The sequence below is a fragment of the Schistocerca nitens genome, chromosome 10 (genome assembly GCF_023898315.1).
Source record: "Schistocerca nitens isolate TAMUIC-IGC-003100 chromosome 10, iqSchNite1.1, whole genome shotgun sequence".
Taxonomy (NCBI): domain Eukaryota; kingdom Metazoa; phylum Arthropoda; class Insecta; order Orthoptera; family Acrididae; genus Schistocerca; species Schistocerca nitens.
The window spans coordinates 157,235,190-157,252,297 of record NC_064623.1 but is presented as its reverse complement, the minus strand read 5'-3'; the positions used below and the strand labels follow the sequence as shown (position 1 = coordinate 157,252,297).

The following is a 17,108-nucleotide window of genomic DNA, read 5'->3' as shown; positions in this document are numbered from 1 at the left end:
CTCCAGGTAGGTCACTTCCTTTCGTTGCACTGTCTATCTTAATCCAGTAACTCCCACCCCTGTTTCTCCTCATGGGGGACTTCAGTGCCCACCACCCACTGTGGGGGAGTGTCGCTTCAATGGGTAGGGGTCTCCTAACTGACCAACTTATTAAGGACCTTGATTTGTGCCTCCTCAATGATGGTTCCCCAACCCACATGATGACCTTTCTGACAGTGATCACTTTCCGGTGATTCTATCGTTCCCCTGCTGCCGCCAGGCAGACAGGCCCCAATGTTGGGCATTCAGCAGGGCCAATTGTTGAGTTGAACAGAGCCCTCTCTGTTTCATCCCACACCATGCTGAGCTCTATAATGAACCCTTCACTGAATGGGAATTGGTGCAGGCTCTTACTGCTTCACGAGACACGGCCCCAGGCCCGGATTCCATCCACAACCAGATGATCCAACACTTGGAGGTTCCCCAGAGGCAACATCTTCTCAGGGTCTTCAACCGCATTTGGCTCACAAGTGCTTTTCAGTCACAATGGTGAGACAGAATAGTTATCCCTTTCCTTAAGGCCGGGAAGGACCCAACATCTCTAGACAGCTACCACCCAGTTATCCTGATGAATGTACTATGTAAACTGCTTGAGAGGATGGTTAGCTTCAGATAATGTTGGGTACTCGAATCTCGGGGCCTTTTGTCCCTGTATCAGTGTGGCTTTCAGGTAGGATGATCTCCAACTGACCTTTTACTCACATTGGAAACAGCCATCTGACAGTCTTTTACTCATTGCTGGCACCTTATCGCAGTCTTCTTTGACATTCATAAGGCATACAAAATGACCTGGCACCATCACATTTTAGTTACCTTCCATGACTGGGACTTCTGTAGTTGCTTCAGATTTTTATATGCGAGTTTTTATCTCACTGGCTCTTCCGGGTTCAAGTTGGCACTTCACTCAGCGCCCCTCGGATTCAGGAGAACGGTATCCCACAGGATTCTGTGCTAAGTGACACACTCTTCTTCATTGCCATCAATGGGCTTGTGACCTCTGTTGGGCCTCTGGTTACCCCAGAATTGTACATCGACGATTTTTGCATCTCGTGCAGCTCCCACTTGGTAGCACCTGCTGAGCACCAGCTCCACGGCGCCATCTGATGGGCCTCTGCATGGACCAGTTCCCATGGCTTCCAGTTTTCTCCCTCCAAAATACAGATTATGCAGTTTTGTCGTCGACCCACAGTACACCACGATCCAGAACTTTATTTAGTTGACCAGCTCGTCAATGTTGTAGCAAGGTCTCATTTGTTGGGCCTTATTTTTGATAACAAGCTGACATGGCTGCTCCATATTGTCACCTAAAGACTTCGTGCATGCATATGCCTAATGCACTCCGCCTCCTGGCCACACATCTTGGGGTGCAGACCGTACCACTCTTCTCCATCTGTACTGTATTCTGGTCTTATCCAGACCAAATTGTGGTAGTCAGGTTTATGGCTTAGTAGCTCTTTCTACTTTGAAACTGCTTGACCCTGGTGCCTTTTGCACTAGTTCCGTTGATAGTCTCCTCACAGAAGCAGGGGTTCCCCCTCTACACATACAATGGAGCCAATTCCTGGTTTCTTACTCAATTGCTATTCGCCAATCCCCTGACCATCCCCTGTATCCTGTGCTCTTTGGCAATGAGGGATGCTTCCCTCCAGAAACCTGCCCATGAGTGGGTTTGCCAGTTGACATGCATCTTACTTCCCACTGTCGGGATCTCCATCTCCACTCACTGGAATGCACCCCATGTCTTTCCTCCCATACCTCCCTTAGATGGTGCCTAACCATGGATTAGGACCGATTTATTCCAGGGTCCTAAGATCTCTGTCGCCTGTATGGTTTTCCAGCATTTTGTATGTGCCATCCTTGCAGAGTAAGGTGTCACCATCTTTTACACTGATGGTTCTAAGACAGTCGATAAAGTGGCATATGCTTCCACATCTCCTACTGACTTAGAACACCATTTATTGCCTGGATCATGTAGTGTGTTCACAGCAGAGCTTCTAGCCATTCACAGAGCTCTCCTTTCTGTTTCTCAGGCCTCCCTCCACAGTGTTTTAATTTGTTCAGATTCAATGAGCAGCCTGCAGGCTAACGACCGATGCTACTCTCTTCACCCTTTGGTCTCTGTTTTCCACGATCTTCTCTCTGCCCTTGGTCATGCCGCCTGTTCCGTTGTCTTCCTCTGGGTCCCAAGTCGTGGACATCCCAGGGAATCAACTGGCTGACCGTTTGGCTAGAAAAGCAGGTACGTACCCGTCATTTCCTTTCGTGATATCAGCTGCGGATATGCAGATCTATGTCAAATCTCTCGTTGCCCAAAAATGGAATGACATCTGGTGCACTACTCTACTGCTCATAGTAATAAACTCCGCACAATCGAGGAGTCTACTGCAGTTTGGCGCTCTTCCTTCCACTCCTCTTGGAAGGAGTCCACTGTTTTACACCATCTACATATTGGTCATACCAGGCTCACTCGTTGTTTCCTCCTACGTAATGACCCCCACCCCCACGATGTGGTTGTGGAGCCAGACTGATGGTATCCCGCATATTGGTGGAATGTCTCCTACTTTTTGCCCTTCGTGCTAAGTATAGTCATCCTGTATCCTTGAATTTAATATTAGGAGACGATTCACGGATGATTGAACTGGTCCTCAGTTTCCTCCTTGAAAGTGGTTTTTATTTCCAGATATAAGGTTGTACTTTAGTCTTGGAGCAGGGGCGAGGTAGTTGTGGTTGGGACCTCTTTTTCAGTCTTCTCGGTCTGGCACCCCATGACCATGTTTCCACGGAAAGATTGCCCCCATTTTCTCCAGTTTTTAGATTTAGTCTCAGCTTTTATGCCATTCATTATGTCTGTTTAATCGTCCTTATTTTGTGATTTGACTCCCGTGACTGGATCCATCCACATTTAGCAGACCCTCTTTCTTCTGTGACTAACTTCGGAATCGCGGGACTGATGACCTTGCTGTTCGGTCCCATAACCCATCTCAATTAATCATCCATGTAGTGGTTACGCTGACCACTTAGCTGTGGAGGTGGATGAGGGATAGGTTGGAGAAGGTTAGAAAGGAAGGGAATGTCATATTAACCCCAGGATAAGAAAGGGACTGTCGTGTTCCGAGGAGGAGAGACAGACGTAGTGGGAGGCATCAGAGACAAAAAAACACTCAGTCATTTCAGTCCAGAGATTATGAGCACAGAGTGGGAACTAAAGATGGATTGGATGAAGAGAAGTGAGTAGTGCAGTTAACACTTGGGAGTCCGGCCACTCAGAAGAATATCAGACCTAAGAAAGCAGCCATTTATGCCATTATTTAAAGTGTTATTGGCACATATGTAATTGATGTATCTTAAAGAGTAATACATATGAAAAGGGATCAAATGTCAAGATTTATTATCCATATTTACTTTTTTACTGTGGTGGCTTATATATTTTAAAATAATCATGACAGAAAGGACAATTATCCTCCCAAGAAGGAAGTGCGAGGTGAGTTATTGTGTAATTTCTTCCTTTCAAGTTCCCAAAGTTTCTTGCTGACTCAACAAACATGATGTATTTGTAGCAGAATTATGGCAAACTGCAAAACCCAACAAGTACTTGCACGAAATTATGTCTGTGTGATCATATTGGCTCAGCCATTCAGGACGGCAGCCGTTACATTGGCTAATGTTTCTTTAAGAATAATTCTAAAAATTGATAACAAAAGGCAGTACCAGTCAAAGAACAGGTATCCAGATGTTTGGACATTGTTCTCAGATGAAACGAGTTGAGTTTTCTAGCCTTAGAAGACTCACGTGCAGACAAAATCGCGGCCCGACCTATGCTAGGGTGCATTCTTTTTGACAGAAAGTTGTGGCTTGAGCTATGCTGGAGCTTGATCTCCAATGTGTTAAGAACTACACAATGCTTGTGTAGGATTGACCACTGTTATTTTGACGGAGTGCACAAATGGGTATCAAAGAACTGCTTGCCTTTAGGACAATTAGTACCGAGATGATGAATGTGCTCTACAGCAGGACTCGAGGAACCTGAGTGCCTGCTACTGCTACATCACATGAGCTGTTTTGATCCTCACACCCGATACCAGTTTTCTGAACTCCAGAGATGGGCACTTGTCCTGTGACCCAACCTTGGATCTGCACTCACTGGGACTTGACTTCCATTAACACATTTCTTCTATTTTCTCTTTCTTCCTATATGCTTCAGTATAATCTTCATTGGTTTTTACATTTTCCTCTTCATCCTTCTTCCTCGCCTGTGCTCCCCCTCATTCTTAATTGCACTACCCATTTCTGTTCCTCTCTAATTCACCTTTAATTCTGACTTTGTCCTCATGTCTAATGATCTCATCTACAGAATGCTACCACCCCCCTCCCCCCCCCTGCCCCCCAAAGACTTCAATTTCATCTTCAGTAAAGTCACAAAATACTGGTGTACAAGCATTAATTGTCTTCATTCGTGATCTCTGTACAGATATTTTGTTCAGCTGTGTCTGCCGTATAGATTTTTACTGTGGTGAACTACTGTTCCACAAAAGTTTTCAGGAGTGCAACCATTTGATTCAGAGTTGGTAATGCTTCACACGATGTTTGGGTTTCTTGGTTTTTACGTTTTACGTGTAAACAAAAGGGTGATTGTCCAAGAAAACTGGTGATTTATCAATACAGAGGGAATGTAATTCTTGCTCATCGTGCTGTTGAAATAGTCTGCAACTGGTTGCTTTTGTAGACCTGGTGATTATATTTCTATGAGCTGTGTGAAAGGTGAAAAATATTCCTGCTTGTAACAGATTATCATAACAGTATAAAAAGAAACTTTAATCCAATATTCTTATGTTTTGTGTACAGCAACTGGTGCAGAACTACTTTCATTTCACGCTAATCTGCGTCCCTTCACTTGAGAACCTATTTAATTGCCCCAATCATGTTCCTTCTGTTAACTGGCTCACATATGCAATTGTTTGTTCCACTAATAACGTAAAAAATTGTTGAGACGGGAAAATATCAGAAACGACCACCTGGGTATATGGCATTAGGGAAATACAGTGACTGCCTTGTAAAATATTTTGTTGTGTTTCTCATCCTTAGGTGATACAAAAGGTATCATTAACATTTTCGACATTGAACCGAAACATCGTCTGGTGATGTGAATATGTTACATTGTAAGTTGTCTGCTGAAGATCTCCAGACGCACACTCACAGTGTGACTGTATCTGTGCTGTTATCATAGCACAGATATGCTTACATTGTGAATGCCTCTCCGGGCATTTAACAGTTGCTTTCTGTGACTGAGATGCTTTTGTGATGGAGATTTTGTTTGCTTTTCTTTCAGGGCTCAGATATGCGTCAGGCACCTCGACCGAGGCAGGGACATGACATGGGACCGAGGATGCCTCCCGGTGGCGGAAGTGGCTACGGCCCGCCTCGTCCGATGCCTCCGGCACCACCTCCGCCACCCCCGCCCGGCCAGCCCGGGATCAGTGGCCCACCAGCTGGCCGCTACCCGCCGCCCCCACCACCGCGCTATGGCCCACCTCTGCCACCCATGCGGCCTCCCCCGCCACCCCCTTTCGGCCTGCTGCCTCCTGCTCCACCACCACCTCCGCCACCCTCGTCCGGTGCTGCGAGGGCCGCAGCTGCTGCCGCAGCCTTCCTTTCACGACCTCCCCCTCCGCCCCCACCTCCTGCGTGCAGGGGATACGCTGCACGCTGCGGGGTGCCGCCGCCTGTGCTGCGGCAGCTGTTGCTGGTGAGACCGCCCCCTCCGCCCCCGCGGGCGGCTCCCGGCCCTCGGCCTCCGCCTCCTGACAGGTGCCCTCCCCTTGGCCAGCCTCCCGGTGAGTGAGTGGCACCACCTCTTTTGGAGATTATGTTAATTTTTGATGCCTGCGATATTTTTATTTTTCACTTTGTCTCTCTGTCTTTTAAACTTTTTGCCCTAGGCGGTTGATGGTGCACAGAGTTAATTATTGTAGCAGTTGTAGTGGAAACCTAACAGTTGTTAAAGAACGTGTTTAAGCATATTTTTGCCACTGTCAAAAAAAGTTTTCTTAAAATGATTTTGCAAACTTGAATAATGATTGACAGCTGATGTGCAGATTCCAAAAATTGCACTTGAGTAATAATATTTGTATTGACATTCACACATTATTTTGACCATAAAGCTTTGTTTCTTTGCTTTTACAGCAAATAAAATGCATGCAAGAAAAATGCTGTAAATTGCTTGTGTTCAATGATTCTAATTGAGCTTTGATTTTACTCAGCATGCATTTCGCATGGTTGGAGGGTTTGAAGTTGTGTTTGTAGAACGAAAACAATATTGGAAAGAGTGAAATTCATGTAAAGATGCAGTATGTACTGATGGCAGGGCTTCTGTCATGCAGTCAAGTAAACCATATAAGGAAGGATTCTTTTATTTTTTTTACTTTTGATAAAATATTTGTATTATTTATTGTTGTCTTGTAACAGTTTGTGTGTAATATTTTATAAATTTTGGTACTAATTTAGGTCTCTTAGTACTGATCCTAACAGTAAGGTGCCATAAACCTTTAAAAGAGTATAATTCTGGGGGTTTCCTTCAATAGATGTCCTGTTTCCAGGTTTTCCTTGGCCACATTTCCTGTCATTGAGGGCTATCCATGGAACAGCTAAATGCCTTGACTACTGTCTTCTCCCTGATGCTGCCTTTTAAGCGATTACACCATGTTGCATTGTCTCCTCCTGCCACATACAGTTCATTTTAGTAAGGCAGTAAAAAAAAAAAAAAAAAAAGAATTGTTGGCTGTTTATGTAAGCCACTTCTGTGATACCCAGTCTGTGTTTGAGTGGGGAACAGAAGTGTTCACCTGCAATACTTTCTGTCGTATGTCTAAGGTGCCGCTGGAGGCTCTTCGGTTGAAAGGATGTCACTGCCAGATGACCTCAAGAAGAAATGCACCGATACCCAGTGTGACATCTGCTCTATGACGGTGCGTACACTTTCCAGATTTCGTGCGAAGCACTGAAATATGAATAATATTGTCTCATTTTCCTGTTGATTATTTCAGATAATTTGTTCGTTTGTCTTACTGCGTGATCTTTGCTAGTGAAGTAAGTTATGACTTTTCTTAATGCAGCATCTTCCATTCATTGAACACAGTTGTACAGTACAGGTGTGTTTGGAAGCAACGGCGAGTGCAGACATGTATTGTATGCCTATATAAGAAATTTTATGTTGTTTTGTGAAAGGAAATACGATTAGAAATATACAATTGCATTTATTATATTTATTGCATGCAAAGCACTGGTGCAGCCTAAACTAAAGTGTAGACAAAAAATTTACTCAGCAAGCAGCAGCACAACACACACATAAAAGGAGGGCATAATTAGGCAAGCTTTCAGAACCAGTGGCTCCTCCTTCAGGCAGTAGGTTTGAAGGGGAAGGAAAAGGGGTGAAGGAAAAGGACTGGAGAGATTTAAGAAAAGAGGTAGATTTTGGAAAAGTTGTCCGGAACAGGGGGCATGGGAGACTTAGTGGATAGGATGAGAAGGAAATACAGCTGAAGTGTGCGCAACACACACCATGCAGGACTTACAGGGGTATTTATATCAAATGTTTAAAAGTAAAAGCAACAAAAATGGTCACAGGTGTTTCTTTTCCCCCTCACAGGAAAGTGTCAGAGATTTGAAAAAACTGCACTGGCAAATGCTTGAAGGTAGACACAAACTATCCCGTGTAAACCTACTTCCAGAGTTTTGAGAACCAACTTTAAGTGAGAACTATACAACCCCCCTACATATTGTTATTGTAGAAGACAAGGTTTGACTAATTAAGGGCTGCATAAAGTTGTTTAAGAAATCACCCCTCCTGTGCCCCCATGCTAGTGTGAAACAGGAAGAAACCCTACTCACGGGTACAATGGTTTGTGGAGTTACACAGGAGGAGGTGTAAATAACTTTCCACTGTAAATAACTTTCCACTGTAAATAACTTTTGTCTTCTTGGATATTTGTGGTCTTTCTTCAACTTGATGAATAGTGACAAGAGATGTATGAAACAAAGACCAAAGAAAATTTTGTGACTCGTTTAATCACAAAGATGCAGACATCATTCATCTCTTCAAAATGGTAACACACAGCCAATGAAATATCATTTGTTTCGATGATGCAGGTTACCATTGAGAGTGGAACTAACGTTGTTGCTTGCCTCACCGATGCTAATTTCCGTTGTTCTGTGACTAATTGAAAACTAAATTCATGCAACTTAACCCGACAAGCCACGGGGACTATGCTTTGTCGATTTGTTCGGTAAGTGAATGTAGGTCAAAAATTAAACATCACTACTGTTCTAAATATTTTTCTTTGGTTCCTTGGAGAAATAAGTTGATAGACCGAAACACCAGTTGTTATTAAGGATTGCTGCCTACTTTTCTCCTTAATCATCAATGTAGAAGTAACATGTTATTTTATTTGTATCGCACACACCAATGATATTATTCAACCAAGCAGCAACAATATTTCAGTTTCTGCAAACTTGTTATTAAAATGCCACATTTCACTTTATTTCTCTGTACACAACATTATTTAAAAAATTAACCAACTTAGCTTGAAAAAATGTATTTGATTTTTTTCTATATAGAAATTAATATTGATATTTAAGTGAAAGCAATTCAGCATTAGAATATAAAATATGGTAGGAGATTCTTCATCAGAGATTCATTTATGAGAATCATTGTCTTGCATTTAATTAACATCATTTCACCTATGTAGAAACTTGGTTCTTGGATATTCAGTCTTTCTGTTTTAATAATTTTGTTTTATTTTAAATTAAATTTATTTATAGTAAGGAATTTTAATTCATATAATGAAAATGTTATTAAATTTGCTTTTTATCTAACATCAAAATATCAGTGTTAGCCAAAAAAGACAACTGTTCATGATAGCTATCTACTTACTAAAAATTCAGCTTTGGTACATTTAGTACTTGCTTCACCAGTGTGATAAAAATAACTTTATTCCCACTAATACCTATTGCTTGCATGCTTGTGTGTCATAACTGTTATGCAAAATAATTATCCCTAATCAGAGGTGCCACTTTTCTTCTACCAAACACTAATATCCTATTTCATTTCGGGTGTGATCTGTCTAGTCTAATCTCATCCCAAAAATACACTGCACATATTGATTAGTTCAGGTGATACTCCCTCTCTTAGTGTAGATGAAACCTTGTAATTTGCCATAAGTTTCTGGAAAAGTAGCCGTACAAGTCTTCCCTAAATACATATCTTCTCGAAGTGTCAGAGTATAGGCGACTCTCTCAACCTTAAATTAAGCCAAATTGAGTAACCCTTTGACTCCCCCCCCCCCCTTACAACAAAACATGTCACTATGTCATCAATTAAATGATTCTGCAAACTGTGGCCAATTTATTTTAGAGTTGATGAAATGCTGTCAAGTTTCCAGCCAGGTGGCTGTGCTAAAATACCGCAACATTTTGAAGAGTGACGTACTCGTCATCATCTGGGGAAGTGACGAGAAATTACAGATGTTGTAATATTTATGCTAGGGATGCACTCCATACACCTGGTTGGCAGCGGCTGAGTACTGTTTGATGTCAAGAAGGGAGGGGCTACCGTTTGGTGTCTGGTGGGGAGGGTTGTGAGGTCGGTGTGGTAGTGGGTGCGCCAGAGGCTGCGACGAGTACATCAGGTGCGTTCGACTGAGACACACAGAGAAATCAGTGACAGCAGAGTGTAGCATAAAGGAAGACCATACTTTTGTCTTTTGGAACACCGAGGTACTTTCTCGGCTATTGGGACAGCGTTACAAAGTAATCTGTAGGAATTAGGATTCACAAGAATCTAGTCCATAGGGACAAATACCAACTGAGTTGTCCGCGGAATCCTGTGCTAGTGGCAATAGTATAGGAGTACGCCCAGCAGTGTCCAGCACAAAGATGCGTCAGGAATACACAGACAAAATTCGAGCACAGCCTCTGGCACACTGGCTTCCCCCAGCACTGCAACCTCACCCTGGAGGGTGCACTTAGCTCGTATAGATATTAAGACATCAGCAATCTCTCAATACTTTGGCAAAAGATGGCAACTGTGGCATTCTTCAAAATGTCATAGCATTTTAACACTGCCACCAACCAGGGAAACATGAGAACTTTTCACCAATAGTAAATGCCGGAAGGTCTACATTTATACATTATTGTATGATGCATTAAATATTCTGAACTAGCGTTGCTGCTCTCTGGATTTGCAACTGCTGTTTATTTTAATGCTTTTCCCACCACAGATAGTCTTCCTGTAATTGAGTAGCTTGTAGCTTTCATCATTATGAGATGTCATTTAAGTATGGAACAGATATATTACACAATTGTTCTTACTATAAACAATATTAGCTGCTTATCGTGCAATTTTCTTACAATAGAGGTTTTCCTCCGAAAACGTGCTACCTTTATAAATAGGGTGTTACAGTCCGTGAACATCCTTTCCCATTATACATCTTTTTCTAGAGTGCCTATTATCTTTAAAAACTCACTCCAAATGTAGCTTTTCACATCAAAGATGCTGGAACTCATTTGTCTTGCGTACGTTAAGTACACATTGATGCTGTCAGTCCCTACACTTGTTCTGTGCTCACTACTGTTTCTACTGAAGAAGTTCTACAAAAACCACAGCAGCAAAGTGGGGTACATAACATTAGCCATTACAAGCAACACACACATTGAGAGAGATTTTCTCTTTGACTATTCAGAAAATGGATATACTGTTAAACGGTATTACAACAAAATACTTCTGTAGGCAGAATTATTAATAACAGTGTTGATGTGAATGTAATAGAACTCACATTTATTGAGTGTATGTCTTGTCTTTTTACAGTAAATGCTCTTATTTGTTATGAAGTCCTCAGATATTTCTAGTTGCCACTACAAGATAAAACCAAACTCCACTAACAAAATTGTGGAGGTTGTTCTGGGATACATTCAGAGTATTTTGGTATAAGGGACATGCAGTCTCCATGGCCTCATCACAAAATAATAATGTAATTATGACTTATTCAGTTTGTTACCTCAATTATCCATGTTCATATGAAAATACCTTTACGGCAGTAACTAAACAAGATACTGAAAATCAAATCTGTAAGCTGTTAGGTGGGCAATGTGCAAGTAGGATGACACATCCGTCTGCCCGTTTTAACCATTTAATAATATAGGTGTGCAACAGCAACTTTGGCTGGGACAGGTGCTGCACTCTTGGTGGTGCCTGAAAACGAGTACTCTATTCTGAATTGCTACAGTGAAATAACTTGAGTTTTTCACTATCTAGCTAAATCATCATCGCTATCAGTGTTGCTCCAATCATAAACATCAATGTAATCTGTGGTAGTAAAGTTATAATGTACCTGTACTGTCCAGCGCATAAAAAGGTTTTTGTCACAGGAGTACCTGTTCTGTGATTAATGGAAACAAGTCATCAAATCTGAAGATCAGTGCTTGCTGATAAAGCGTAGATAGTTACAACCTGATCTATCGCACTAGTGTTTACTGTGTACAACAATGATAGAAATGTTAAAAGAACATAATAAGGTAAAGTTTCACTGTAGTTAGCCATAACTAGATATTTGAAAATGGTTTGAATGAATTTAGATTGCAGAATAAAAATGGTGGCCAGCTCCAAAAATGAACAAAAGTTAAATTTGGTAAATGGCTGTAATGACTGAAACTGCACAAATACTGAGCAAGAATGATAATTACGGCAACTGAACAAAATAGATTCACATGAGCTTAGACGTGGAAAATGTGTAACATAAACACTAAAGACGTTAATTTGTAATGTGATGATGTTAATTATAATTATGAAAACCAACATTTCATAGAAACTGTACTGTATTATGTAACTCACAGTACTGCTGTCTGTTTGAATGGTAGTGTAATCATGACCAAACTTAAATAATCTTCTTTACTGACTACTTTTCAAATGATGTCGTTAAAAACTTTCTTTCGTGGCAGCTATTTATCTGCACTAATGTTATTTAAATAAATGCACAAAATATCAGTCACAAAATGCAACATAAAATCATAAAATAATTTTGACTACAAGAAATCCAGCATATTTTTGTCATAGAAATATGAACTGCGTACAAATCACTTTTAGTTTGAACTGATTGTGTGCAGTAGTAGTGCAACATTCTGTGAATAACTATAGTTATCACTGAATTTTATTACAAGAATCACTTGATTGAAAATCAACTGTTAATTTTAAATGAATCTGTTTTCTGTAACTTTTGCGGAACTCGTGGTAAGGAAGATAAGATCCCGCAGATCTTTAACGACTTGGGTCTATAAAGTTTCTGTCACAAACTTTAGGCTTTGCATTAACACATTCCGGTGTTCCAAAAAAGTTTGTTGCACTGGCATGACTATTACACAACTATAAAATTACTGACTGGATCTGACATTGTGATGAGTTGCTTGTGACGTGATGTAGTGTTTATTATCAAATTCAGTATTGGCAATATGCTCTTCTCAATTAATGAGCACCTTGAATAAATTTGGGTCACATAGTATTTCTCATTAATTCCAAAATCTTCTTGTGACCCTGTTGCTGTGCCCACATAGGTGCTCGCTTAGTTATATTTTGCCTTGCCACATACACCACCATTTCCAGCACAATCTCCATATCGCATTTGTGATCAATGCACATCTGTACCACAACACAGATGCTTTGCAGCTCAACTCTGTACTCATTTGTACAACTGCAAGGTCTCACCAGCGGTGTTACTTTTACATGAAATCGATTCTCTGTGTGTCATATAGTATATATGTCCCTGACATTGCCATTGTGTTTACTACAATGGTATGATGTAATTATTTCTTACTTATTCTTTTAGCTTACATTACATTTTCATAAATACTAACTACTGACAAAATTCATAAATACATGTAGTTACAAAAAGTGGAAAAGTGGTTTTACACTTGTGAAATCAAGTAGCTAAAAATATTTGTAACACTGGGTTGCAATGTTACAAAGTGACTTGCTTTCAATGTAACATGGTAAAGTACCATATGGCTTTTGGGTAACTCCTGATGAAAACAACAGAGGTAGTAGAAGCAGCTTGAGAGTATATGTACTGATCAGCCAGAACGTCATGACCACGGGCGTAGTATTGATATAAACCTTTCCAGGTGATAGCAATGTCGCCTGGTGAGGAATGACTCCTATCAGACACATGCACAGTGTATGTAGTATCAGTGAGTGTGCTGTTTGTTCATAAAATGGGAAAAACTCAGATCTATCTGAGTGTGACCGAGGGCAGATTGCGATGGCCCGGAGGCTTGGCATGAGCATTTCGGAAACCACACAACTTGTCTAGTGTTCTAGAACAGGGCAGGTGGCGAACTATTGTGGAACTATCATCAGACTTTAATGCTGGGTGGAGTGGAATTGAGACTGAACACACATTGCACCGATCACTACTAACGATGGGCCTCCACAGCCAACGGCCAGTGCATGTGCGAAAGTTGACATTGGCAACTACGACTGAAATGAGCACGACAATCAGCACTGGATGTTCGGGCAGTGGTAGAGCATTGCAGAGTCTCATGAATCCTGATACTTTCTTTATCATGCCAGTGATAGGGCATGAGTCCATCATATTCCAGGGAACAGTTCCTTGAAACCTGTACTGCAGGACAGAAACAAGTTGACAGCAGCTTCATTGCACTCTGGGGAATGTTCACAAGGGCACCCATGAGTCCAGTGGAGCTCATGCAAGGCACCATGACGGCCAAGGAATATCGAATATCGTACAGTTGCTGGGCTTGTACACCCCTTCATGATGATCATGTTTCCTGGCAGCAGTGGCATTTTTCAACAAGGTAATACACCATGTTCCAAGGCCAGGAGTGTGATGGGAGTGGTTAGAGGAACACCGTGGCAAGTTCCAATTGATTTAGTGGTCCCCCAGCTCACCAAATCTGAAGCTGATCAAACACGTCTGGGATGTGGTTGAATGTGGCTTCAGAGCTAATCGCCCCCCTCCCCACAATATATGGGAATTAGGTGACTTGTGTGTACAGGTGTGGTGCCAGCTCCCTCCAGTGACTTATCAAGGCCAAGACTCATACCCATTGTTATCCATGCCAAATTTGGACATAACAGCTATTAGGTAGGTGGTCATAATATTCTGATTAATCATTGTATAAAACTTATGTGGCAAGACATCAGTGAAGGTTGCCCATTAAACTTATCTTCGAAAACTATTATTTCCCAGTGTGGAAAGAGGGATAAACTACGGAAGCTTAGATGGAAATGGGTGGTCACTCAGACGCCAGGATGAGAGAGATCCATGCATTCAGAGTGATGGCCACCAGTCTCCACGCACGCATTACAACATAATCCATTGTCAGAAATAAGCTCTGCATTCAGAATCATTCAGGCACCACACTGCCTGCACACATTGTTTGCAGTGACAGTACAGTTGCTGCTCCATCAGTACTCACCAACTGTAAACTTGAAATGTGTATTTAGTAGACAAATTGACAGAAGTGTATTACTGAACTTTTCATGTATTCTTCAAATTCTACTGCAGGAACAGTTGTTGAAGTTTGGGGTCTCAATGCTTAGAAATTGCTGCAATGTACACCAAATGTTTGTCTGCAATTTCCCTTACAAGTAATGCTCCTCTTTGAGCAATACATGTGAACCATAAAAAGTTATATTCTCCACCAAGGACCAAGCAGACAAATTCATGTTGTTGTTAAGGTAGTTCTAGTGACATCAATGTGGCAGGCAGTTTTTTGTTGCAAAACTAGGGAGACCAACATTTGATCATGGTTTTAAGAGAGATGACCAACATCTGACCTTGATTTTAAGGGATGTTTAAGGGGGAGATACAGGTGCAGTTAATTTCAACTGCAAAACCATGTCACATTTTCGTGGAATGGATGACAATGTAGATACAAACATTTAGAAAAAAACTGGCATAGTTTGGTTCCTTTTAGTCTGTTATGTTACCTGTGTTGTGTAAGTCAATTGACAAATAAATAATACAATGAGTGTGTTTAAATATAAATGTGTCTACAATCGACTTTCACAAGTCACTGTTATATACTATAACTGCTGATTGGATGAGGCAAGTGCATTTGTTGTTTGCCAGTACTGACGAATGATATTTCCCTTCTCACAACTTCTCTAGATGTATAGGCTAAGTCATTTTGACTCTGCTCCTCACATTAACTTGATCCAAACCATCTTTACATAGAAATCTGAAGGAAGGAAACTTGAACAATCGATAATACTTCACGATACTAATATTTATAAGAGTGATCACTGATGAAATATATGGGAGAGACAGGTGGACAATAAGGGAGTCCGGAGAATTAAAAAATTCTCATATTTCCCAGGAACTCCCATATTATAGCAGAGTTCAGCACCCTATGTGAAACATAAGCAGTTTACAAATGTGTGCCATGTACATATTGCTCATTCAGGACATTGTATCACCTGAAGTATTTTTATCCAACTATTCTCAGTGTACTGAGTTAGTATCCAGTACAGTCTGTATAATTTTGCTGCTAAAGATTTTATAACACCCTGAATGAAAAATATGCATTTTATTTCCCACCATCCCTTCAATGAACAATGGATATTGTTGAAACAAAGTGGCTTGTATCCCTCAACAATACAGATAAGTGGACCTTAGGTGTGACCACTAAGGAGAGGTATTTGTGGAAGAGCTAAGACTAACCTGTGATTCCTGAGGAGGAGGAGCAGTAGTAGCAGCCTTTCCATTAGTTGCATGGGCAGCAGTCTGGATGACTGACTAAGCTTGCCTTGTAACATTAGTCAACATGGCCATGAAGTGGTGGCTTCTGCAAATGGTTGAAAGCAATGGTTCAAAGCCATTATTGTTTTGCTAAGGGCATGCATCTCATATTCTAAGGCTTAGTAATGACAACATCCTTCTATGTAAAATATTCTGGAGGTAAAATAGTCCCCCCCCCTTCATTTGAATCTCTGGGAGGGGACTGTTTCGTAGGATGTGATCATCAGGAAAATGAAAACAGATTATCTACATGTCAGAGCACTGAACATTAGATCCCTTAATTGGGTAGGTAGGTTAGAAAATTTATGGATAGCTTGACGTTAGATATAGTGGGAATTAGTGAATGCAGTGGCAGAAAGAACAGGACTTCTGACCAGGTTGGTACTGATTTATCAACACAGATCATTCACGCGTGGCTCTAGTAATGAATAAGAGAGTAGAAATGTGGGTAACTTACTATGAACAGTATAATGAATACATTGTAAGGCATGTAGCTAACACCCACCACAGTAGTCCATGTTTGTATGCAAACTAGCTCTTCAGATGATGATGGTATTGATAGACTGGATGATGTGGTGAAAGAAATTATTCAAACAATTTGGACAGATGAAAATTTAGTTGTGATGAGGGACTGGAATTTGATAGCAGAACGTGGATTAGGGTAAGGTAATGAAAGAGGAAACCATCTTGGAGAATTTTGCACATAGCATAATTTAATCTTTGCAAAAACTTGGTCAGTGAATCATGTAAGGAGGTTATGTATGTGGAAGATACATGGAGACACTGGAATGTTTCAGATAAATCAGATTTTTAACTGCAGAACATAACCAGGCGCAGATGATTACTCGTACCATAATTTATTGGTTATGAACTGAAGGTTAAAACTAAAGGAATTACAGAAAGGTAGGGATGTAAGGAAACAGGGCTTGGATAAGTTGAAATAGCCAGAGCTTGCTGAGACTGTCATAGGGACCACACTGGGCTGAATCAGGGGAAAGGAATACAGTCTACCTCTACATGCTTACTCTACAATTCACAATGAAGTGCCTGACAGAGGGTTCATTGAACTACCTTCAAGCTATTTCTCTCATACAGTGTGCAGGAAAAACAAACACTTACATCTTTCCGTGCAAGCTCTTGTTTCTCTTATTTTCCTATGATGATCATTTATCCCTTTGTAGGTGGGTGCCAACAAAATATTTTTACACCCTGAGGATAAGTTGTTGATTGAAATTTCGTGAGAAGATCCTGCACAATAAAAAA

General features: G+C 41.1%; 1 protein-coding gene across 1 annotated transcript in view; it reads left to right on the top strand.

The window, feature by feature from the left end:
* LOC126210307 (basic proline-rich protein-like) overlaps positions 1-17,108 on the top strand; it is a 94,143-nt gene that overhangs the window by 25,856 nt on the left and 51,179 nt on the right. Inside the window, exons 3-4 of the mRNA XM_049939503.1 lie at positions 5,366-5,870; positions 6,907-7,001. Of these exons, the coding sequence (XP_049795460.1) occupies positions 5,366-5,870; positions 6,907-7,001 (600 nt within the window). The remainder of the gene's footprint in view (positions 1-5,365; positions 5,871-6,906; positions 7,002-17,108) is intronic.